Below are 26,903 nucleotides of genomic sequence, written 5' to 3'. Positions count from 1 at the left end.
TATTGGTCTTTTATCCTACAACCTTGCTAAACTGATTTGTTCCAGGAGTTTTTTGAGAGTATATTTCCTGTTAATTTCTTTACATAATCATGTCATCTGCAAAAATAGTTTTCAATCTGTATGCCATTATGCACTGTCTACAACTTCCAATATGGTGTTAAATGGGAGTTACCTTGTTGCTGATTTTGAGGGAGAAAGCATTCAGCTTTTCACCATTAAGTATGGTGTCATCTGTAGATTTTGGTAGACACCCTTTATCAGGTTACAGAAGTTCCACTCTATTTTTATTTCTCTGATTTTTTTTATCATGAATGAGTGTTGATTTTTTAACAGATTGAGACAATCATGTAGCTTTCCTTCTTAATTTATATAATGAATTACATTGATTTTTCAAATGTTGAATTGGCCTTGCATTCCTGGGATAAACCACACTTGGCTGTGATTATTTAAGTGTATTATACTTTTTATATATTGCTGGATTAGATTGGCTAATACTTTAAGGATTTTTGCATCTATTTTCTTTTTTTAATCAAAAAAATTTTTTGACGAGGACCATTTTAAAAGTCTTTATTGAATTTGTTACAATACTGCTTCTGCTTTAAGATTTGTTTTTTTGGCTGCAAGGCACACGGGATCTTAGCTCTCCGACCAGGGATCAAACCCGCACCCCCTGCATTGGAAGGCAAAGTCTTAACCGCTGGACCACCAGGGAAGTTCCCTGCATCTATTTTCTGGAATAACAATTATGATACCAATTTCAACATATGGGTCTTTTTTTCCCCCCACACCACCAGCAATTCTCAAACATCAGCTGGGTGTCCTACAATTCAACTCAATTATGACACCGTCTACCCAGAGACAGCATCCGATCCTGAAGGTTGAGGGCTTACTCCCAGGGGACTGGCCTCCACTTCAGATGCCAAACACGAGTCCAGGTTGTCACATGATTCTGACTGACTGGCTATAAATCTGAGGTTCCTAAGATCTCATTCTTGGGTTCCTTTAATTTGCTAGGGTGGCTTATAGGACTCAGAAAACCAGTTTACTTACTAGATTATTTGTTACCCTGGTAATAAGCCTCCATCTTTTGGGGATTTCCAGAAGTCACCTCATTAACATAAACTCACTTGTGGTTGAAAGGGCTTGTTATGAATAACAAGACACCCATTTCAACTTTATGGCTCTGAAACATTTTCAGGAACTGGGGACAAGAGACCAAATATTGTAACAATAGATGCTCTCATTGCTCTGATCACTCAGGAAATTCCAAGGGTTTTGTGAGCTCTGAGCCAGAAATGTGCATGAAGACCAAATATATATATTTCTTATTACGGAGCAAAACCTCACAGGGGGAATATTGATCAGTAGTTTCCTTATAATGTCTTCAGTGGTATCAGGGTGATGCTTGTCTTGAGTTTAGAAGTGTTCTTCCCCTTGTACTTCCTGGAAGAGATTGCAAAGAACTGGCATTATTTCCCCTTTAAATGTTTATAATTTGTCAGTGTATCCATTTAGGAGCTTTCTTTGTAAGGTTTTTAACTATGAATTCAATTTATTTCATAAATACATGGCCATTCAGGTTACATATTTCTTCTTAGATGTGTTTGGGCAGCTTGTGGTTTTTAAGGAACCTGTCCATTTCGTTTGAGTCATCTGATTTGGGGGCACAGAAAGGTCCACTGTTTTATTGGAGGATCTATAGCGAAGTCCTCTCTTTTGTTCCTGATGTTGTAAAATGGTTTATATTCATCCAGATATTTACCATTTCTGTACCCTTTCATGAAATTCCAAGATTCTTTCTAGTGCCATTTCTCTTTTATCTAAAGAACTTCCTTTAGCATTTCTTTTATAGCAGGTCTGCAGGCAATGAATTCTTTAAGTTTGTCTTCATTAGGGTATGTACTTACTTTGTCCTATTTCCTGAAAGGATATTTTTGCTGGATATAAAATTCTTAAGTTCACAGTTGCTTTTTTCAGCACTTAAAGGTTTTGACACTTGGCTTTGATGATTTCTGAAGAGAAATCCACAGTCATTCAAATTGTCGTTCCTTTATACAAAATACATCATTTTTCTGCGTCACATTTCAAAGCTTTCAATCTTAGGTTTCAAGTAGCTTGATTTGATATGAGTAAGCTTTGTTTTATGTTTGTTTTTATCCTGTTTGGTGTTTGCTATGCTTCTTGAATCTGTAAATTTGTCTTTCACCAATTTTTTTGCAGTTATTTCTTCAAATATTTTTTCTACAACAATCTTTTCTCTTTCTGGTACTTAAGTGACATAAATTTTAGGCCTTTTGAAACTGTTCCACAGGTCCCTGAGGCTTTAGTATAATTTGTTTTCAATCTTTTTTTCTCAGTACTTCAGATTAGGTAGTTTCTACCGAGTCACCTTCAAGTTTACTGACTTTCCTCTATAATCTCCACTCTCCTATTGGCCCATACAGTGAATATTTTTTAGAAGTTTAAGATATATTTTTTCCATTCTTAAATTTTCACTTGGTTCTTTTTTATAGTTTCTATTTCTCTGCTAAGATCTATCTTTTCACTCATTTCAGGAATGTTTACCTTTACCTCATGGAACATGGTTATATTGTTGCTTTAAAATCTACAATTCATCTGAGTCCTGTTAGGGTTGGGATCTGCTGCTTTCTCCTTTCAGAATTAATCACATTTCCCTGGTTCTTTATATTGTGAGTAATTTTTAAATTATATCCTGCACATTTTGGAAGTAACACTGAAACTCTGGGTCCTCTTAAAAATCTGTGGAAAATGTTGAGTTCTGTTGCTTGTTTTATCAGGCAACCTACCCAGAAACATTCAGATTGCATGTACTGCCTCTTTTTGTGGGTGTTGGTTCCGTTTTCAAGGCCTTTGCTGTGCTATGTAGACTTGCCCAGGGCATGCCCTACTCAGGCACTTGGACAGTGTTTATAATGTAATTTGGTCCTCAACACCTTTGCCATGTTTCTGTGGGCCTGTTCCATGCATATGCAGCTCAGGAGTAAGCCAGAATTAGCGCCTGTCTCTAGCTCCCTGTTCTCCAAGAATTCTCATTCTCTGGGTAATACGATTTCCTCTTCTCAGTTCCTCTGGTGGCCAGAAAGATAAGTTTTCCTCACAGTTTTTAGTCTCCTAACCTGTTATGAGTTCTGAGTGACTAAGAACAAAGAGAAAAAAAAACAATGGGGATTCCCTCCATAACTCTCCAGACATCACCATATCCTTTTCCAAGTTCCACTGGTTAAGGAGATCGGGTTTCAGTTGCTGCTGTAGCTGCTGTGACTGGTGCTCACCTTGGGCAGAGCTAGTAAAGGGGAAAAAACAAACCAGGGACACCCCTCCGCCTTCAGTTTGTAAGGGCCCCTTTCTCAGTCTTCTGGCTAGAGCACTTTCTTCTGTCTGTACCTGCTTTCAGTTCCACAAACCAGCCCAAAAGACAAAGGAGAAAGAAAAAAACCTGTGATTCTTACCCTTCTGGGGTCATTATTCAAGTTTTGACTTCCTTCCCAAACCCACCTTCTAATGGTTACTTTTCAGAATCCTTATGCAGTTGCTTTTTGTATTCTATCCAGAGATCTCAGATATAATAAGTTAAGAGCAATAAGCTGCAGTGGGCTTACTCTATCTTAGCTGGTTCTGGAAGTCATTTATTTTAATGTAGTATAATTGATAAATTTTATCTTTATGGTTTGTACTTTGTGTCTTCTTTGTTTTTAATAAAATGCTTCCTAACCAAAGGTTATATTTAGAACTATACTCCTGTATTTTCTTCTAAAAGTTTTGGTTTTAACATTTAGGAATGAATTTTATGTCAAGTGCAAGACAGGGATCGCACATCAATAGTCAACTGTTGTAACATCAATTACCAAGTGTCTCCTTTTGATCTGGCGTGCTATACATTATATACCAAGCTTCCATACATGTGTAGTCCTACTTTTAGAAACTTTACTCAGTTTTATCAGTTTGCATACCCCAGTGATAAATGCATTCTGTCCAACTACCCCAACTTTACCTCGAAGGGTAAGTACTCCACTTTGTTTTTATTCAAAATTGTCATGGTTCTTCTGGACCCTTTCCTCTTCTATGTGAATTTTAGAATTAGCTTGCCAAGTTCCCCAGAAAGCCGTGCTGGGATCTGGATTGGAATTTTAAACTGATAGATTAATTAGGGAACAATAAACATTTCCATCTTCCCATCCATGAAAATGGTGCATGTCTCTCTCTTCCCCCATTTCTGTAGGCCTTCTTCTGTGTATTTCAATATAATTTAAAAATGTACTTCCTGGTACCTTATGATTTGTTCTTTTCAAAGTTTTTTTTTTTTTTTTAAGTTTTACTTTCAAACTGCTTTTGGCTGTAGTACAGAAAACAATTTATTTTTATAATTCATGAACATTTTTTCTTTCTCTCATCTTGTTGCATTGATCACCACCAATAAAATACTAGCAAGAGACATAAGTTTAAAGAAAATGATTTTAAGGTTTCACCATCAATTATGATGTTTGCTTTAACGATTTTAGTAGATATTCTTCAACATGCTGAAGATACATCCTATGTTGGAATTACATATGTGGTAAACTACATCATTTGATTTTCTCATATTAAACTGTCCAAAAATTTCTAAGATAAGCCCATCTTTGGTTATGATTTCTAAAAAAAATGTTAGGTTTAGTTTGTTACTGTTTAGTCTTTGGGGTCTTATTTTTTCCCTCCTTCATTTTATAAATAATTCTCTGCCTTAAAATTCTCTCATGCTATTTATTTAGTTTTGATAAAACAGGCTGGGGAAAGTTCTTTCTTCTTCAGTTTTCTAAAACAGTTTCTACAACATGTTCCTTGAGTATTTGGTAAAATCTTATTTGGCCAGTTTTTCTGTTAACATACTTCAAGTACAAAATCAATTTCATCAATTTGGTAAGAGTTTATTTAGGTTTTCTATTTCTTTGATTTAATTTTGATAAATTGTATATATGTATATATATATACACATACATTATATATTTCAGGAAATTGTCCACTTAGACTGTTTACAAATGTATTAACAAAGAACAGTCTGAAGCACTTTGATTATGGAAAATTTCGAACATGCATAAGCAGACAAAAGAGTATCATAAACCCATTTCCCATCCCCTAACTTTAGCTTTATCTATACCTCTCCCCACTTCTGCCTCTCATGTATTATTTTGAGACAAATTCCAGAGATATCATTTCACATGTAAATAGTTCCATATGTATTGTTAAAGATGACTTTAAAAAATAACCTATTATCACACCAAACAAATGAATAATTTCCTAATATAAAATACCAGTGTTCACACTTCTAATTGTCTCTTAATGTTCCCACCCGTTTGTAGTTTGAGTCCAAACTCACTCATTTGACTTACATTTTTTAATCTGTAGGTTCCCCTGCTGGTTTTCTTGTTCCCTTTGTAATTTATTTATTGAGGAAATGCTCATTTTTTTTTCTTTTGTTCAGCAGGTCTTCTTCATAGTTTGTCTTATAATGGTTTCTAATCTCAGCTGTAGTTGATTTATGACCTTTTTCACTTCTAACATAATTTATGTCTTTTTTTCCTAGGTGTATCTTGCCAGAGGTATGTCTATTGTTATTATTATTTTTTAAACAAAGGGCCAGTTTTTGCTTTTGTTGACTCTTTTTGTGAATTTTTAATTTCACTTATTTCTGCTCTTTTATTATTACCCGTTCTTTGGATTTTTTGGTCATTCTTTTAGCTTCTTGAGTTGAATTTTAGCTCATTAAGTTTAAATCTTCTTCTTCTCCTAAAAGAAGCATTTATGATCATAAATTCCCTAAAGTACTTTTAGGAGTATCCCACAAGTTTTGATATGTAGTATTCTCACTATTGTTAAGTTTTTTATAAATGTGTACAAATTTCCATCCTGATTTTTTTCTGTGACCTATCAATTACAAGGTGGTATATTATTAAATTTCTAAACATATGGGTTTTTTAAAGTTGAAGTTTAGTTGATTTATAATGTTAATTTCTGCTGTAGAGCAAAGTGATTCAGTTATATGTGTGTGTGTATACACATACACACACACACATTTAAAAATATTCTTTTCCAGTGGTTCTGAAGAACCTAGGGACAGGATAGGAATAAAGACGCAGAAGTAGAGAATGGACGTGAGGACATGGGATGGGGGAGGGTAAGCTGGGACGAAGTGAGAGAGTGGCATGGACATATATACACTACCGAATGTAAAGTAGCTAGCTAGCAGGAAGCAGCTGCATAGCACAGGGAGATCACCTCGGTGCTTTGTGTCCACCTAGAGGGGTGGGATAAGGAGGGTGGGAGGGAGATGCAAGAGGGAGGAGATATGGGGATATATGTATATGTATAGCTGATTCACTTTGTTATACAGCAGAAACTAACACACCATTGTAAAGCAGTTATACTCCAATAAAGATGTTAAAAAAATTTTTAAAAATAAAAAATAAAATGTTTAAAACAGTTTTAAATTGTAAAATATTTAGATATCAACAACAATGAAGACACTACATATCAAAACTCATGAAACATCTACGGAAATACTTAGTAGCATACTGATAGCCCTAAATAACTGTTACGAGAAAGAAGAACATTTGAAAATTAATTACCAAAGAATTCAACACAAGAAGCTGCAAAAAGAATCACAAGGTAAATCCAAAGAAAGCAGAAGAAATAAAAGCACAAACTGAGAAAATGGGAAGCAAAGAAACTACAGAGTTGATTTTTTAAAAAAACAGTTCTTGAAAACAAACTTTTGGCAAACTGATAAAGAAAAAGAAAAGAGCAAAGGCACAAATTTAAAATGGCAAATAGAATTGAGGTTTTAAAAATTGTAAAAGAATACCGTGTAAAGTATTATACCAATAAATGTGGAAGCAGAAAGCATGAGCAATATTCTAGAAAAATAACTTTAAACTCAAAGAGACTGAAAATCTAAAAAAACCTAAAATATTAAATAAAGAAAAATATATTCTTTTCCATTATGGTTTATCTCAGGACATTGAATATAGTTCCCTGTGCTATAGAGTAGGACCTTGTTGTTTATCCATTCTATATGTAATAGTTTGCATCTGCTAATCCCAAACTCCCAATACATCCCTCCCCCACCCTACCTCCCCCTTGGCAACCACAAGTCTTTCTCTATGTCTGTGAGTCTGTTTGTTTCATAGATAGGTTTATTGTGTCATATTTTAGATTCCACATAAAAGTGATATCATATGGCACTTGTCTTTTTCTGACCTACTTCCCTTAGTATGATAATCTCTAGTTCCATTCATGTTGCTGCAAATGGCATTATCCTGTTCTTTTTTATGGCTGAGTAGTAGTCCATTGTATATATGTACCACATATTCTTCAACCATTCATCTGTCGATTGACATTTAGGTTATTTCCATGTCTTGGCTATTGTAAGTAGTGCTGCTATGAACATAGGAGTGCATGTATCTTTTTGGACTACAGCTTTGCCTCGATATATGCCCAGGAGTGGGGCTGCTGGATCATATGGTAATTCTTAGTTTTTTGAGGAATCTCCATACTGTTCTCCATAGTGGCTGCACCAACTTACATTCCCACCAACAGTGTAGGAGGGTTCCATTTCCTCCACACCCTATTCAGCATTTGTTATTTGTAGGCTTTTTGTTGGCCATTCTGACCAGTGTGAAGTAGTACCTCATTGTAGTTTTGATTGGCATTTCTCCAATAATTAGCAATGTTGAGCATCTTTTCATATGCCTATTGGCCATCTGTATTTTTTCTCTGTAGAAGTGTCTATTTAGGTGTTCTGCCCATTTTTCAATTGGGTTGTTTTTTTGTTGAGTTGTATGAGCTGTTTGTATATTTTGGAAATTAAGCCCTTGTCAGTTGCTTCATTTGCACATATTTTCTCCCATTCTGTAGGTTGTCTTTTCATTTTGTTTATGGTTTCCTTTGCTATGCAAAAGCTCGTAAGCTTGATTAGGTCCCATTTGTTTTTATTTCTATTGCCTTGGGAGACTGACCTAAGAACACATTGATATGATTTATGTCAGACAACGTTTTGCCTATGATCTCTTCTAGCAGTTTCATGGTGTCATGTCTTATGTTTAAGTCTTTAAGCCATTTTGAGTTTTTTTGTGTGTATGTATGGTGTGAGGGTGTGTTCTAACTTCACTGATTTACAAGCAGCTGTCCAACTTTCCTAGCACCATATGGGGTTTTAAAGTTATTGTTTGGTTGCTGGTTCCTAATTTAATTGCATTTTTGTCAGAGGATGCTCTGCATGATACCAAGCACTGGTATGTATGGCAGACTTCCTTTTCCATCCAGTGTATGGATCAGTTTCCATAAATGTTTCAGGCATGCTTGTAGAGAATGAAAATTCTCTGGATGTTGCAAGTCAAGATATCATGTTCCATTAGGCAAACTGTGTTGTTTAAATCTTCTAAGCCTTGACGTTCTTTTGTTTGCATGCTTAATTACTGAGGCAAAAAAAATTACACGCTGTAATTGTGGATTTGTCGGTTTTCCTCAGAAACTGTCAATTCATGTTTTGTATATTTTGAGGCTATATTAATACATAAAATTTAAAATATATCTTCCTTATGAATTCGTGACCATCTTCATTTCAATTTTAATAGCTGTATCAGCTCTTTTAGTATCTATTTCATTCCTGTTTGTGTATTTTCAAAATTTCCTTTAGTTAACCTAAAACAGGATATACTTGGATTTTTTTTTTATAAATTTATTTTATTTTATTTATTTTATTTTTGGCTGCATTGGGTCTTCATCGCTGCACGCGGGCTCTTCTCCAGTTGCGGTGAGCAGGGGCCACCCCTCGTCGCGGTGCGCAGTTCTCTCATTGAGGTGGCCTCTCCCGTTGCGGAGCACAGGCTCTAGGTGCGTGGGCTTCAGTAGTTGTGGCACGTGGGCCCAGCAGTTGTGGCTCATGGGCTCCAGAGCGCAGGCTTAGTAGTTGTGGCGCACGGGCCTAGCCGCTCCGCGGCATGTGGGATCCTCCTGGACCAGGGATCGAACCCGTGACCCCTGCATTGGCAGGCGGATTCCCAACCACCGCACAACCAGGGAAGCCCTATACTTGGATTTTAAATATAGCACTTGGTCCAATTATTATTTTTGCCCCAAAATACCTTAATTTTGCACTCACTGTTTTTTTTTTATTCACACACTGTTTCCAGTTTTTATTTCAATTTTACCATTTGAAACATTTTGGAATAAATTATGTTTTATGGTTATATTAATGCTTTTCTGTGAGGCAATCATAATTCCTCGAATTTTAACATAATTTTGTGATACATATTTGGATTTATGTAAATGACCTTTTGAATGTTACACTGCCATTGTTGAAGCATTTTAGTTTAGTTTTTTTTTGAATTTTTGAATTTTATTTTATTCATTGTTTTTGAATTTTATTTTTTTATACAGCAGGTTCTTCTTAGTCATCCATTTTATACATATTGGTGTACATATGTCAATCCCAATCTCCCAATTCATCACACCACCCCCCTCCACCCCACTTTCCCCCCTTGGTGTCCATACGTTTGTTCTCTACATCTGTGTCTCAATTTCTGTCCTGCAAACCAGTTCATCTGTACCATTTTTCTAGGTTCCACATATATGCGTTAATATACGATATTTGTTTTTCTCTTTCTGCCTTACTTCACTCTGTATGACAGTCTCTAGATCCATCCACGTCTCTACAAATGACCCAATTTCGCTCCTTTTTCTGGCTGAGGAATATTCCATTGTATATATGTACCACATCTTCTTTATCCATTCATCTGTTGATGGGCATTTCGGTTGCTTCCATGACCTGGCTATTGTAAATAGAGCTGCAATGAACATTTTGGTACATGACTCCTTTTGAATTACGGTTTTCTCAGGGTATATGCCCAGTAGTGGGATTGCTGGGTCGTATGGTACTTCTCTTTTTAGTTTTTTAAGGAACCTCCATACTGTTCTCTATAGTGGCTGTATCAGCTTACATTCCCACCAACAGTGAAAGAGGGTTACCTTTTCTCCACACCCTCTCCAGCATTTGTTGTTTGTAGATTTTCTGATGATGCCCATTCTAACTGGTGTGAGGTGATACCTCATTGTAGTTTTCATTTGCATTTCTCTAATAATTAGTGATGTTGAGCATCTTTTCATGTGCTTCTTGGCCATCTGTATGTCTTCTTTGGAGAAATGTCTATTTAGGCCTTCTGCTCATTTTTTGATTGGCTTGTTTGTTTTTGTAATATTGAGCTGCATGAGCTGTTTATGTATTTTGGAGATTAATCATTTGTCCGTTGATTCACTTGCAAATATTTTCTCCCATTCTGAGGGTTTTTTTTGTCTTGTTTGTAGTTCCCTTTGCTGTGCAAAAGCTTTTAAGTTTCATTAGGTCCCATTTCTTTATTTTTTGTTTTTATTTCCATTAGTCTAAGAGGTGGGCCAAAAAAAATCTTGTTGTGATTTATGTCAAAGAGTGTTCTTCCTATGTTTTCTTCTAAGAGTTTTATAGTGTCCAGTCTTACATTTAGGTCTCTAATCAATTTGAGTTTATTTTTGTGTATGGTGTTAGGGAATGTTCTAATTTCATTCTTTTACATGTAGCTTTCCAGTTTTCCCAGCACCACTTATTGAAGAGACTGTCTTTTCTCCATTGTATATCCTTGTGTCCTTTGTCATAGATTAGATGACCACAGGTGCATGGGTTTATCTCTGGGCTTTCTATCCTGTTCCATTGATCTATATTTCTGTTTTTGTGCCAGTACCATATTGTCTTGATTACTGTAGCTTTGTAGTGTAGTCTGAAGTCAGGAAATCTGATTCCTCCAGCTCCATTTTTTTCTCTCAAGACTGCTTTGGCTATTCGGGGTCTTTTGTGTCTCCATACAAATTTTAAGATTTTTTTGTTCTAGTTCTGTAAAAAATGCCATTGGTAATTTGATAGGGATTGCACTGAATCTGTAGATTGTTTTGGGTAGTACAGTCATTTTCACAATACTGATTCTTCCAAGCCAAGAACATGGTACATTGCTCCACCTGTTTGTATCATCTTTAATTTCTTTCATCAGTGTCTTATAGTTTTCTGCATACAGGTCTTTTGTCTCCCTAGGTAGGTTTATTCCTAGGTACTTTATTCTTTTTGTTGCAATAGTAAATGGGAGTGTTTCTTAATTTCTCTTTCAGATTTTTCATCATTAGTGTATAGGAATGCAAGAGATTTCTGTGCATTAATTTTGTACCTTGCAACTTTACCAAATTCATTGATTAGCTCTAGTAGTTTTCTGGTGGCATCTTTAGGATTCTCTATGTATAGTATCATGTCATCTGCAAACAGTGACAGCTTTACTTCTTCTCCAATTTGTATTCCTTTTATTTGTTTTTCTTCTCTGATTGCCACAGCTAAGACTTCCAAAACTATGTTGAATAATAGTGGTGAGAGTGGACATCCTTGTCTTGTTCCTGATCTTAGAGGAAATGCTTTAAGTTTTTCACCATTGAGAATGATGTTTGCTGTGGGTTTGTCATATATGGCCTTTATTATGTTGAGGTAGGTTCCCTCTAGGCCCACTTTCTGGAGAGTTTTTGTCATAAATTGGTGTTGAATTTTGTCAAAAGCTTTTTCTGCATCTATTGAGATGATCATATGGTTTTTATTCTTCAATTTGTTGATGTGGTGTATCACAATGATTGATATGCGTATATTTAAGAATCCTTGCATCCCTGGGATAAATCCCACTTGATCGTGGTATATGAACCTTTTAATGTGTTGTTGGATTCTGTTTGCCACTATTTTGTTGAGGATTTTTGCATCTATATTCATCAGTGATATTGGTCTGTAATTTTCTTTTTTTGTAGTGTCTTTGTCTGGTTTTGGTATCAGGGTGATGGTGGCCTCATAGAATGAGTGTGGGAGTGTTCCTTCCTCTGCAATTTTTTGGAAGAGTTTGAGAAGGATGGGTGTTAGCTCTTCTCTAAATGTTTGATAGAGTTCACCTGTGAAGCCATTGGGTCCTGGACTTTTGTTTGTTGGAAGATTTTAAATCACAGTTTCAATTTCATTACTTGTGATTGGTCTGTTCATATTTTCTGTTTCTTCCTGGTTCAGTCTTGGAAGGTTATACCTTTCTAAGAATTTGTCCATTTCTTCCAGGTTGTCCATTTTATTGGCATAGAGTTGCTTGTAGTAGTCTCTTAGGATGCTTTGTATTTCTGTGGTGTCTGTTGTAACTTCTCCTTTTTCATTTCTAATTTTATTGATTTGAGTCCTCTCCCTCTTTTTCTTGATGAGTCTCGCTAATGGCTTATCAATTTTGTTTATCTTCTCAAACAAACAGCTTTTAGTTTTCTTGATCTTTGCTATTGTTTTCTTTGTTTCTATTTCATTTATTTCCGCTCTGATCTTTATGATTTCTTTCCTTCTGCTAACTTTGGGTTTTGTTTGTTCTTCTTTCTCTAGTTCCTTTAGGTGTAAGGGTAGATTGTTTACTTGAGATTTTTCTTGTTTCTTTATGTAGGCTTGTATAGCTATAAACTTCCCTCTTAGAACTGCTTTTGCTGCAGCCCATAGGTTTTGGATCGTCGTGTGTTCATTGTCATTTGTCTCTAGGTATTTTTTTATTTCCTCTTTGATTTGTTCAGTGATCTCTTGGTTATTTAGTAACGTATTGTTTAGCCTACATGTGTTTGTATTTTATATGTTTTTTCCCCTGTAATTGATTTCTAATCTCATACCGTTGTAGTAAGAAAAGATGCTTGATATGATTTCGATTTTCTTAAATTTACTGAGGCTTGATTTGTGACCCAAGATGTGATCTATCCTGGTTAATGTTCCGTGCGCACTTGAGAAGAAAGTGTAATCTGCTGTTTTTGGATGGAATGTCCTATAAATATCAATTAAATCTATCTGGTCTATTGTGTCATTTAAAGCTTCTGTTTCCTTACTTATTTTCATTTTGGATGATCTGTCCCTTGGTGTAAGTGAGGTGTTAAAGTCCCCCACTATTATTGTGTTACTGTCGACTTCCTCTTTTATAGCTGTTAGCAGTTGCCTTATGTATTGAGGTGCTCCTATGTTGGGTGCATATATATTTATAATTGTTATTATCTTCTTCTTGGATTGATCCCTTGAGCATTATGTAGTGTCCTTCCTTGTCTCTTGTAACATTCTTTATTTTAAAGTCTATTTTATCTGATATGAGTATAGCTACTCCAGCTTTCTTTTGATTTCCATTTGCATGGAATATCTTTTTCCATCCCCTCACTTTCAGTCTGTATGTGTCTGTAGGTCTAAAGTGGGTCTCTTGTAGACAGCATATATATAGGTCTTGATTTTGTATCCATTCAGTAAGCCTGTGTCTTTTGGTTGGAGCATTTAATCCATTCACGTTTAAGGTAATTATCGATATGTATGTTCCTATGACCATTTTCTTAATTGTTTTGGGTTTGTTTTTGTAGGTCCTTTTCTTCGCTTGTGTTTCCCACTTAGAGAAGTTCCTTTAGCATTTGTTGTAGAGCTGGTTTGGTGGTGCTGAATTCTCTTAGCTTTTGCTTGTCTGTAAAGCTTCTGATTCCTCCATCGAATCTGAATGAGATCCTTGCTGGGGTTGTAGGTTCTTCCCTTTCATTGCTTTAAATATGTCATGCTACTCCCTTCTAGCTTGTAGAGTTTCTGCTGAGAAATCAGCTGTTAACCTTATGGGAGTTCCCTTGTATGTTATTTGTCGTTTTTCCCTTGCTGCTTTCAATAATTTTTCTTTGTCTTTAATTTTTGCCAATTTGATTACTATTTGTCTCAGCATGTTTTTCCTTGGGTTTATCCTGCCTGGGACTCTCTGCGTTTTGTGGACTTGGGTGGCTATTTCCTTTCCCATGTTGGGGAAGTTTTCAACTATAATCTCTTCAAATACTTTATCAGGTCCTTCCTATCTCTCTCTTCTTCTTCTGGGACCCCTATGATGCGAATGTTGTCGCATTTAATGTTGACCCAAAGGTCTCTTAGGCTGTCTTCATTTTTTTTCATTCTTTTTTCTTTATTTTGTTCTGCAGCAGTGAATTCCACCATTCTGTCTTCCAGGTCACTTATCGTTCTTCTGCCTCAGTTATTCTGCTATTGATTCCTTCTAGTGTATTTTTCATTTCAGTTATTGTATTGTTCATCTCTGTTCGTTTGTTCTTTAATTCTTCTAGGTCTTTGTTATACATTTCTTGCATCTTCTCGATCTTTGCCTCCATTGTTTTTCTGAGGTCCTGGATCATCTTCACTATCATTATTCTGAATTCTTTTTCTGGAAGGTTGCCGATCTCCACTTCATTTAGTTGTTTTTCTGGGGTTTTATTTACTCTGTTCCTTCATCTGCTACATAGCCCTCTGCCTTTTCGTCTTGTCTATCTTTCTGTGAATGTGGTTATTGTTCCACAGACTGCAGGATTGTAGTTCTTGCTTCTGCTATCTGCCCTCTGGTAGATGAGACTATCTAAGAGGCTTGTGCAAGTTTCCTGATGGGAGGGACTGGTGGTGGGTAGAGCTGGCTGTTGCTCTGGTGGGCAGAGCTCAGTAAAACTTTAACCCACTTGTCTGCTGATGGTTGGGTCTGGGTTCTTTCCTTGTTGGTTGTTTGGCCTGAGGCGACCCAACACTGGAGCCTACCCAGGCTCTTTGGTGGGGTTAATGGTGGACTCTGGGAGGGCTTACGTTATGGAATACTTCCCAGAACTTCTGCTGCCAGTGTCCCTGTCCTCACGGTGAGACACAGCTACCCCCCACCTCTGCAGAAGACCCTCCAACACTAGCAGGTAGGTGTGGTTCAGTCTCCTATGGGGTCACTGCTCCTTCCCCTGGGTTCTGACATGCACACTATTTTGTGTGTGCCCTCCAAGAATGGAGTCTCTGTTTCCCCCAGTCCTGTCGAAGTCCTGCAATCAAATCCTGCTAGCCTTCAAAGTCTGATTCTCTAGGAATTCCTCCTCCCGTTGCCGGACCCCCAGGTTGGGAAGCCTGACATGGGGCTCAGAACCTTCACTTCAGTGGGTGGACTCCTGTGGTATAAGTGTTCTCCAGTTTCTGAGTCCCCCACCCAGCAGTTATGGGATTTGATTTTATTGTGATTGCGCTCCTCCTACTGTCTCAGTGCAGCTTCTCCTTTGTCTTTGGATGTGGGGCATCTTTTTTGGTGAGGTCCAGTGTCTTCCTGTCGATGACTGTTCAGCAGTTAGTTGTGATTCTGGTGCTCTCACAAGAGGGAGTGAGAGCACATCCTTCTACTCCGTCATCTTGAAACCTTGCCCTCATTCTTGAATGACAGATTAGTTGGACATGGAATTTTCAAATTTTAGATTGCCAGTTAATTTTTTTTCCTTAGCACTTTGAAAACATTATTCTATTGTCATTTCTTCCAAGTTTCTTAATAAAATGCCACTGTCTCCCATCCTCAAGCTACTTTCTGGGTAATTTTCTCAAATCTGTCTTTCAATACTATACTTTTTACTTGAGCAAGTTCTATTTGGTTATTTTAAAAGCATACTTGGTACTTTCTTTCTCATTTTTTTGATTACTACTTGTAGGATATTTAAGACACTTCAGTTCTTGGGGATCTAAGAAGCTTCTTGCTGTTATGTCTGTTAACTCACTCATGGTGGGTTGTTCACCTATGTTTTCTAATTTTGGGCTGTAAGCTTACTTCAGCAGTGTTTTAGCTATGGCAATCCTGTAGCCTATATGGTTATTTTGTATTTATCTTTTTCAGGTGCCTCAAAAGGTTTAATAAGCCCAGGACCATTTTGTTCATTTTGGGGCTAAGTGGTCCCTACGCTGAGCATGGAATGTAAATTCACATCCCAAACTGTAATAAAGATAGGTTTCTAGGTATAAACGGTTACGGGAGACCTCAGCCTCACCTGCATCTTAAGACTGAGCCCAGGATAAGCTTCTTTGTTACCAATTTGCGCTAGTGGAAGAGTTTTTCTAATCTACCATTTCATGGCAATCATCTCCCTTTGAGGGTTACAGCTTCATGTGGCAGTCGTCTCAAAGTCCACACGAACCCTAGGCCTTTTATTTGTCTCAGTGGGGGTGATGCCAAGCTCCTGGCATATCTACCCTTGTGTAGTCATAGGTTACTGAAATCAGCAAGAGGCATTTGTACCATCAATTTCAGTTTTCAGTTTACTGCTCAGATTTATAGCGCTTTCATTTCTAGTTCATAAGAATTATCTTCTTTTTTGGAGCTTTTCTATGGTTTTAAAAGGATGTCTGTTATATTTTATCCAATGTTTCTAAGTGTTTTGTAATAGGTAGGTTTTCAGGTTATCTCATCCATCATATTACCAGCAACTTTAAATTTGATTTTCGTAATTCTTTAAATTCTCCTACCCTCACTCTTTCTTTTCTGTTTACATATATAAACAATAAATATAATTTTAACTGTTACTATTTCTAGAAGTACAAATTAAAAGCAAAAAGCAGAAGTAGTTAGCAACCAGTCTCAATCTGTCAAGAGTTATTTAAAAACATCCTTCCCTGTGGTACTTTCCAATAAAAACTCTACATGATTAGCAGAGGACAGCATGGTAAGAACACAGAACTAAGATGATACATTTGTGTTTTGGTTTTGACACTGTTATAACCAACTCTGAGACCTTTGACAAGATACTTTAACATCTTATGGCCTATTTTACCTCCTCATAAAGGTGTTTATGAATCTATGATCACACTGATCAATACCTATACTCTCCAATTAGGAACACAGAGATTTTAAGAATCTTAAAACAAGAATATTAATGTATGTGTGACATTCCTGAAGTTTATGTTGTAGTTTATTTAACTACAACAATGCTGAGATGCTAGGTGTTCAATAACATGACTGAAATAAAATTTTTAAAAAGTTGTAACGTCAGTTTAAATAATAAGTATCTGCATGAACCAAAATAATACATTATACAAATCACATCTTATTATGTTCTTCTCAGAAATGACTGCATACTTAATACTACCTTAGCTTTTGGAGTAGCTTTAATCGTCCAGATGCAATCAACTGCTTGGCCGGGTTTTGTTTTTTCCTCTTGTTCTACCTGACTAGAACGTATTATTCCATCAGCTCCTGACAGCTCAAACTGGCAATCTAGAAAGAACAGATGAATGATGTTCAAAGGAAAATAAGACTGATCCTAGATGCCATGAGGAAAAAGAGGTAATATACTAAACCTGGGATGGGATTTAAAATACCTCCTAGGTAAGTAAAGTCTGGATCTGTAACAGAGAAAAGAAGAAAGTCATTGGCATTGAGGTATTTTAGAGTTACTTTAAGGCTTAATGTCTTACATTATGTCTAATGCTACACTTAATAACAAAGCAAGAGAAAGCTTTCATTTGTGTAAACTACAGACCACTGGTTATTTATGAGCATATTGAGGTGCTCACTTATAGGATCAATATTTTTTAAATGATAACGTTTATACTTTTGATCCAATTATGAACGAAAAACTTATTTATGCTACCTGAAAACTCACAACTCTATGTCAACTGCAGTAGCTAGTCCATTGATGAATGAGTAAACAAAATGTAGTATAAATAATACAATGGAATATTATCCAACCTTAAAAAGGAATGAAATTCTGACACATGCTACAACATGGATGAGTCTGGAAACAATATGCTAAGTAAAATAAGCCAGACAGTTAAGGACACTATATGATTCCCTTTATTGAGGTCCCTAGATTAGTCGAATTCAGAGACTGTTTTCACAGGGCTGTAGGGAGGGAGAGATAGGGAGTTAAGTGTTTAATGGGGACAGAGTTTCAGCTTGGGATGACAAAAAAGTTCTGGAAATGCATGGTGTGATGGTTGTACAACATTGTAAGTGTACTTAATGCCACTGACTTGTACAGTTAAAAGGTTTAAGATAGTGAATTTTATGTTACATATAATTTATTCCACCACAGTAGCAGCTAGTAAGTTGTTTTTTTCACAATGGCAGGAAAAAGAGAGATGACTAGATGATATATAGGATATTCTGCCCTATGAAATAGTTCATAGAAAATTGACAACCAATAGTTTATATCAAAATAACTGATTTAATTAAATTGTCCAGGTATTTGATTTTTATGAACTAAATCAATTAACTGAATTGACACTTTAGTATCAAAAGACATTACAAAGTCTTATATAGAGTCAGAGTTTTGCAAATAAGTTTAGACTGCCTGAAAGAAAAAACGAACATCTTAATCATTTGAATAATGCTTTTAAAAATATTAAAAAACAAAGTCAGGCAGCTTTATATGTAAAGATTCTTTGAAGAAAGGCAGTTCTTTTTCTTCTATTAGTTTTATGTATCATGAGATCAACTTCATATGGCTTATGGTTAAAATATAGATAAATTATAAATTATAATAAAATGCTTAGGATTTCTAGACTATATTACTTTACATTTGCATTTTATAGTACTTCAGAGTTTCTACAGACCTTATGTTTAATATTATGCTAATGACAATATCAAGAAGATCATGTACTATTCTGTTTTATAGATGAGGAAACTGAATCAGAGAGATTATGGCTTTTTAAGACTATATAATGGCAATGTCAGGACTAGATTCTAATTCTCTAGACAGTTTTTCTTACTGTAACATTTTTCTTTCTTACTCTTTCTTGCCGTTATAGTGTGCGTGATGATACCACAATTTTACCACTAAAAGAAAAAAAAAACAATGTCAAAATAAATAGACAATTCATAAATAGCTAAATCATGGCTGTCTAGTTATTTAAAGTCATATAAAGTAAATTTTGTCTAGGGATGTAAATACGGATGAAACTTACTAACGATGATGAGAAATTAGTATCTTTTTAAAATAATTAATTAATTTATTTATTTTTGGCTATGTTCGGTCTTCATTTCTGTGCGAGGGCTTTCTCTAGTTGCGGCAAGCGGGGGCCACTCTTCATCGCGGTGCATGGGCCTCTCACTATCGTGGCCTCTCTTGTTGCGGAGCACAGGTTCCAGACGCGCAGGCTCAGTAGTTGTGGCTCATGGGCCTAGTTGCTCCGTGGCATGTGGGATCTTCCCAGACCAGGGCTCAAACCCGTGTCCCCAGCATTAGCAGGCAGATTCTCAACCACTGCGCCACCAGGGAAGCCCGAGAAATTAGTATGTTTTAAATAAATGAAATTCTCTGAGCTACTGGTGATATTTGTTGAGGCAGAGGCTCTTAATGGATTGCTACTTCCTGGAAGTAACTGGGATAATTCTGGAAATTTTAGTGCAATAGTGACAATGTCCTAGAATTCTTTCCTCCATGTGAAGAAATTCTGATTCACTTGCCAGATAGTTGCTATGACTTTCTACTCTAATGCTGTTTAAATTTAGATTTCTCTTTGACATTTCTCTGCAAAATCGCTGAAGTGTCGTCACTCCCTTTTATTTAGGGAGGTTGGGTTTAGATTATTAAGTTAAAAAAGAACAGTCTCTGTGATGTATGCTAGATTAAGCTAAAAATTTTCCTCTTACTTTTTTTCAACATGTACTTTGATAACCATGCCGAAAGTCAGTGGTTAAGATTCCACGCTTCCACTGCAGGGGACACAGGTTCGATCCCTGGTTGGGAAGATCCAGCATGCCACATGGTGTGGCCAAAACAACAACAACAAAAAAAACAATTTTAACAAGAATTGAGCAACCAGTTACATACAATAAACTGTGAATTAAAATAGGTTTAAACAGGCTAATTAAAAATTCTGAGATCTTTTAGACTAGCAATTTTTTCATTCTGGTGTGTTGATATATATGTCTTCTATCTGAATTTTCAAATTAAGCTTTTTTTAGACACCTGTAATTTTTTAAATTTATTTTTATTGAAGTAAAATATATAACATAATATGTATCCTTTTACTTATTTTTAAGTGTACAATTCATTGGCATTAAGTACATTCACAATTTTGTGCTACCACCACCACAATCCATTTAAGCAAAAACTAAAGACAAATTTTAATATGATCCAGCAATTGCACTCCATGGTACTTAGCCAAATGAGTTAAAAACTTGTCCACACAAATACCTGCATATGGATGTCTACAGCAGGTTTATCTGTGGTTGCTAAAACCTGGAAGCAGCCAAGATATCCTTCAACAGAATGGATAAACAAACTGTGGTACATCCATACAATGAAATATTATTCTGCACTAAAAAGAAACAAGCTACCAAGCCATAAAAAAACATGGAGGAAGCTTAAATAAATATTACTAAGTGAAAGAAGCTAATCTGAAAAGCTTACATACTGTATGATTCCAACCGTATGACGTTCTGGAAAGGGCAAAACTATGGAGACAGTAAAAAGATCAGTGGTTGTCAGGGGTTGGGGTGGGAGGGATGAATAGGTGGAGCCCACAGGATTTTTAGGGCAGTGGAAACACTCTGTATGATACTGTAATGGCAGACATATGTCACTATACATCTGCCCAAACCCATACAATGTACGACACTAAGAGTGAACCCCAGAGAACAGAGGTATGGATACCAAGTGGGGAGGGTGGTGGGATGAATTGGGAGATGGGGATTGACATATATACATTATTGATACTATGTGTAAAACATAACTAATGAGAGCCTGCTGTATAGTACAGGGAACTCTACTCAATGCTCTGTGGTGACCCAAATGGGAAGGAAATCCAAAAAGGAGGGGATATATGTATACGGATGGCTGATTCACTTTACTGTACACTAGAAACTAGCACAACATTGTAAGGCAACTATATTCCAATTAAAAAAAAACCCAAAAAACAGAGTGAACCCTAATGTAAAATATGTACTTTGGTGATGATGTGTCAGTGCAGGTTCATCAGTTGTAACAAATGTACCCCTGGTGCAGGATGTTCGTTTTAGGTTTTGGAGGTAGCTGTGTGTATGGGGGGGTGGTTAGGAGGTATATGGTAACTCTGTACTTTCTGCTCAGTTTTGCTGTGAGCCTAAAAACTGTTCTAAAAAAAATAAATAAATTTTACTTTTTGAAAATGTTATCATTTTGACATTGAGAACATAAATACTGAAGTAACACTTAAAAATACCATTAACACATTTACTAACAGGGAAAAAAAAGTTGACTACGTTGTTCAGGCAAAAAAGCTGGTAATCTAGCTGAAAGAATAGCATGATCTTTGTTATATAAAATAAACAAAATAAACAGATATAGAAAAACATCTGAAGGGATACACACCATATTGTTAATACTGGTTTCTTACTTATAGGGTGATAAGGTTATGGATATTTTCATTTGGATATGATTTAATTTTTTTAAGTTAGCAAATTTCTTGCACGAAAACATAAATAAAAGCAAAAAAATTATATAACTATAATTATATAATCTTTACATAAATAAAAGCAAAAAGATTATATAATTTTATAATTATATAATTGTTACATTAAGTTACTTTTTCATCTTATTAAGTTTGTAAACTCTTGGAAGACAGGAGCAATAACTAGTGTATCTTTGTGCTGCCACATTAGGGATATGCATATTTCTACAGTAGACAGGCTTTGAGGACTATAAAGTGTTCCCACATAACCGTGTGGTAGGTAAGATAGAGTATGCTGATAGGTGGGTGTGCTCTCCCACCACCCAAATATATGTCCACATCCTAATCATCATAACCTATGAATACTACCTTATAAGGTTAAAAAAAGTGAATATTACATTTTAAGGCAAAGGATGTGATTAAGCTAAGGATTCTGAGAAGACAGGGGACGTGAAGATGGAGGCAGAGATTGGAGTGATGAGGCCACACGTCCAGGAATGCTGGGGCAGCCACAAGAAGCTGGAAGAGGCTAGGAATGGATTCTCCCCTGGAGTTCCCACAGGGAACATGACCCTGCTGGATTCTGGCCTCCAGAACTCTGAGAAAATAAACTACTGTTGTCTTCAGCTGCCAAGTTTCTGGGAATTAGTTATGGTGGCCTCAGGAAGATATTCCTGTCTTAGCAACAGCAACTCTTAGGCACAGCTCTGTGCTTAACAGTAAATTTTATAGCTAGTAGGTGGCAGAAAAAGGATTCACACCCAGATCTTTTGCCTCCAAGTGCAGAGCACTATCCTTTCTATTGCTCAGTATTTTCTAGAGACTGTTTATTCAAATGAGTAATTGAATCATTCCAATGGAAAAAACCTGCCAAAATAATTTTTGGTATAGATCATGAAAATAAGACAATTTGTTGAATTATTTTTTAAATGTATTTATTGTGATGTCTTTGGCATTTGATATATGCTATAAAACATATAGAAATCTAGGAAATAATGTGATGCCATCTATGATATGCTTCAAAATTCAAGTGACATAGTTTTATTTCTAATTTTTTGTTAAGTTTTTATTTATTCATGGACTGATTTCCCTTTGAGCTTGCTAACTTCTTTAAAGCCTTGATTTGATTACCTTGACTGAATTATCTCTTTTCTAGCCTTAAGATTCTAAAACCAGAGTAAGACCTAGCCACTGAAACAATAACTTCTTTACCTGGAATAAACGAATATTTTGCTCGAAATCCCAGTCCTTCAAGTTCTTCATCAGAACTGAACTTAATCCACATGAATCTCCCTGTTGATCTAATTAATGGAGGGCTTTTCACACCACAGTAACGATCTACAAGTGGAGAGAAACCAAACGGCCCATCTCGAACTTCCAAGTGATCAAACCGACATTCAAATGATGGTTCTATATAATAATGTTCATCAAAGGTCAACTCTATTCTTTGACGTGGAGCAGCTAGAAAATAAGAGTAAGCAAATCAGGGCAACGCAAACAAGAAAAAGTAAAAATGGCCTGACGCAAGTGAGAAAAGCACAACAACTGCTCTGTTACTGTTTCATAGATGAGGAGCATAATGAGAACTGTTATATATAAAATTCATGATAAATGTTACATTGTGTATTAATAATATAATAATAATGCTACTCTGTAGAACTATAGTAATCTTTCCCTTTGGCATATGTTATTTATTAAATTGAATGTACTTAATTGATTAAAATTAGAGTTGAGAAGCTAATGCTTAGTTCATGAGATACAATGTACCATGATGAATAGAAAAACAGAAGAAATGAAAGAAACATATAATGTAACTATGGACATAAATTTGCAGAAAGCCTAATAAGAGATGCCAGTAAGGTTAGGTTTCTTATCAGAGAAGTTTCTCATATATACTGATGCATCTAGTTAAATTATATTTTAGGAGATCCAAAATTCCTATAAAATTTCAACCATTATTTTTTTAATGTCAGTATTAAGAAATATTTATAATGACTATAGTTTAATTAAGATACATATTTAAATTTTGTTCAAACTGGTTTAACCAGGGCATTTAACCAATATATTTAGTTTAACAATAAGTAAAAATTCATCCAATGAAAGACAGAAATTGGTCAAATACCTTCCAAAATGTAGATACATTCCTTGTTTGGTGGATATGAGTCAGGATAATTTGGTGAAGCAAAATGACCTCCATTGCTCGTTCGAACCCAAATGCCACACTGGGTTGCAGGAATGTGCTTGATTCCAATATTTTGTCCATCTTAGGGAAAAATGTAAAACATCACTTATAGTTCCCCCCACAACTTCCCCAAACAACTGCCCACTCTGTTACACACACATATATATAATTTTTAAGAACCACTGACAAATTCAGCATAACAAATTGAATATAGCAGAAGTGAAATGAAGGTGAAGATGGTATGCTGTGCTGGCTAGAAGCATTTGCTCTAGAGGACAAGTTTGCCATGTATAAGAATGGGGAAATAAAATGCGTAGATTTTACAAGGGCAAAACCATGTGGGAGAATCTGATAAATCAATAAAGTGCTATAAAATTCATTTCTGACATAAAAATAAAAGGACCCCAGGAATTTATCTGTGGTGTGGTACCTCTATATTTAGTTTAACACAAAGTCAAATAAGATTCAAAGATTACAAAGGGATTTTATTTTAGTTAAAGGTTGTAGATTGAACACATGCATTTAGCTCTGCTCCTTCTTCAAAGTCCACTTAAACGACAGTAAACAATTTTTTTAAGGGTGTAAACCCGTAAGTACAAAGAGGTGGATGCAATAGTAACAACTGGCAGCACTAGGTATCTCTGGCAGTGGGGGAAGAGGTGGTGAAGTTGGGCTTTTTAAAAACATGAGGCTTGGTTAAGTCTCTTTGGAATCAATTTGATTTCTAATACCCTTCCCTACTCCACAAATCTAGGTAGCTGCTGCTCTATCACCATATCAGAAAATGAGACTATTTCTTTGGAGAAGGTACAACAGGGTTGCTGGACCAGGGGACACCAGGCACAGCTGAGGGCAAAAATACCAACCTGAAAACAGGGAGATGAGGTGAATGGTAACATGCTGAACCACACTTCCCGTCTCTTCCCCCACTCAACTTCCCAAAGGCCTCAGATGTAGAGCCTCTAAGCAGGAAATGGAATCTTAATCTTTTCTGGGGAATCTAATGAGCCCAAAGAAAAAGACTCAAGGATGTGGACTTGGTCACTCACCAGGGAGGGTGGCAGTAAAGAAGCCCTGTCTACACTTGCAGACGGCTAACGAGCAGATCTGCATGCTCCTCTCATAACTATGAAAGGCATTCAAGGAGCACCAGACATTTGAGGAAAGCCTCTAATATGAAAAACAGATTAAAAACAAACAAAAAAGCCACTCTGAGGATACAAACATTATAGAATATTAAAAAAAAACACTAAACAAAACGATCATTTAATCTCCTCAGAGAACAAGAGAGTACAGTTGACCCTTGAACAACATGGGATTGAACCGCGTGGGTGCACTCACTACTTGGTCTGCGGTCAGCTGAATGTGAGGATGCAGAACCGCGAATACAGAGGCAGGTTTTGACTACGTGGGGATCCGCACTGCTCACCCCTGCATTGTTCAAGGGCCAAATGTATATCGATAAGACACAAGAACAAGGCATACTCTTAAAAAAAAAGAATATTTAGAAAACAAATGAAAGTTTCTAAAAATAGAAGAAATGAAAAAAATAGCAAGTTTGGAGCAGAGGTCCATAAACTATGGCCCTGGACCAAATCTGGCCTGCTGCCTGTTATTGTAAATCAAGTTCACTGGAATATATCCATGCCCATCCATGTGTGTACTGTTCTGTCTATGGCTGTTTTCACCCTGCAACTGCAGATCTGAATAGGTGCTCCTTCGACTACAAAGGCCTTCAAAGCCTTAAACGATTACTATCTGGCCCTTTATAGAAAAAAGTTTTCCAATTCTTGGTTTAGCAGATAAAGTTGAGGAAGTCTCAGTGTAGACTACTGAGAAGAAAACAGTTAAAAGAGAAATGGAAAACAGAAAAGATTTTTTAAAAAAGTAACCTAATAATAAGAGTTCCTTGAAGACAGAAAAGAGAAAAATGGAGAAAAGGGAACTTTAAAAATTAAACAAGAAAAAAGGGAAAGAAAAATTTCCCACACCCAAAGGCAAAATTTTCATATTGAAAAAGCCCAACGGGTGACTTGACATAAACCCTGAAGAGATGTAACCAGAATTATAACAATACTGATGTGGGTGCTGTGGCGCAAAGTTAAAAGAACACTTGTACGTGGTAGGTGGTGAAGAGGAGGTGCATGAAACGGCTCAATTCTCATCCTGCACGGTGGGAAAATCATTTTCTACTACCTGAAACTGAAATAACCAAGAAGAGCTGTATAGTATGTTATTTAGAAATATGCAGGAAAATACCAAAAGAATCAGCTAAGAGCGGCTATCTCCATGGAGAAATGGGGTAAGGTAGGCTGAGGGACTGATTTTTCCTAATTAACTTTTTAGAATGCTTTGACTTTTGTCATGTGTATGTATAACTTTGATGAAAATAAAAATTAGTCAGGTTATTTAGGAAATGTACTAAACTCTGACATGAATATCTGGCTCAAAACTCACATTAGCTAATCCTCTTTCATAAACAAGGACAATTAGAACAGGTCCCCAGGGCTTTGAATAAGCTGTTGATGAAAACTTTTCCTTTGTCTACACTGGAAAAAGGGATTTTTATTTTTGCTTAGTGATAAAGCATGAATCTCATTTGATTTTTGGACATAATCCATAGTGTTCTAGGAGTCACTAGTTATGCCAATTTTTAAAATTTATCAGTGCAAGACTTTATGTTAACAATTTACTCTAGTTAACTGCAGCTGAACCCAGCCGAACTGAGGCTGACAGGTTGACGGAAAGCCTTAGGTCACTGGAACACCCCAGAGGGATTATGGAAATAGTACTCAAAAGTTGAAATCCTTCCAAATAAGCCATCCCACTGTCCTGAACATGCAGTAAATTAGCACTGTAAGTTCTTTACCTTGGGTCTTTTGGGCCACAGCAATCCCTTCCACTACAAGTATTGTTATTAACAACACTAGAGAAATAAAAGAGAAGAGAAGTTAAAAAGTTGAATCTACATTAGATTTTACCAAGTTTATAAGAAAAATCAGGTGACAAAAAAAAGATGAACTAAAACTCCCTATTTCTTACTAACATTCACTCTCAAGATTTTTAAGTGTTAAATGTTATGTTGAGTTACTATTTGATACTTAAGACAACCCAAGAAAAAATGTAATTGATATTATACTCATTTATACAAGCACTAATAGTACATTTTCAATTTATGATGGATTAAAAAACACATACTTTTTTTTTAACAAACTGAGCTGACCCCAATTATCCTGTATTTATTTTACTCCATCTCCTCAAAGACTTTACATGCATAATGGCTAGCTTTGCAATGTATTATGCCAGTAAAAGTTCAATTAGATTATTTGACTTGTGAGAACATTCATAATAAAGACAGAAGTAAGGGGGCAGCAGTTTCCTAGAAATCAATTTAAGACACTCTACAGCTGTGCAGTACGACGCTGTGTCCTGCATTACGAAAGC

At 36.1% G+C, this 26,903-nt stretch overlaps 1 protein-coding gene across 3 annotated transcripts in view; it reads right to left on the bottom strand.

Moving 5' to 3' along the window:
- Positions 1-26,903, bottom strand: part of NETO2 (neuropilin and tolloid like 2) — a 73,244-nt gene that overhangs the window by 35,495 nt on the left and 10,846 nt on the right. The window contains exons 2-6 of one of the 3 annotated variants that reach the window (XM_082366816.1): positions 26,329-26,385; positions 23,400-23,540; positions 22,490-22,738; positions 17,201-17,245; positions 16,990-17,117 (exon numbers count right to left, since the gene is read on the bottom strand). In XM_082366816.1, coding sequence (XP_082222942.1) covers positions 16,990-17,117; positions 17,201-17,245; positions 22,490-22,738; positions 23,400-23,540; positions 26,329-26,385 — 620 coding nt within the window. The remainder of the gene's footprint in view (positions 1-16,989; positions 17,118-17,200; positions 17,246-22,489; positions 22,739-23,399; positions 23,541-26,328; positions 26,386-26,903) is intronic. The other 2 variants (XM_082366817.1, XM_082366818.1) reach the window with 2 other exon arrangements.

Source organism: Balaenoptera borealis, assembly GCF_965194805.1.
Source record: "Balaenoptera borealis genome assembly, chromosome: 19".
Taxonomy (NCBI): Eukaryota; Metazoa; Chordata; class Mammalia; order Artiodactyla; family Balaenopteridae; genus Balaenoptera; species Balaenoptera borealis.
Note: the sequence above shows the minus strand (reverse complement) of the source record. Positions and strands in the feature narration are given on the sequence as shown.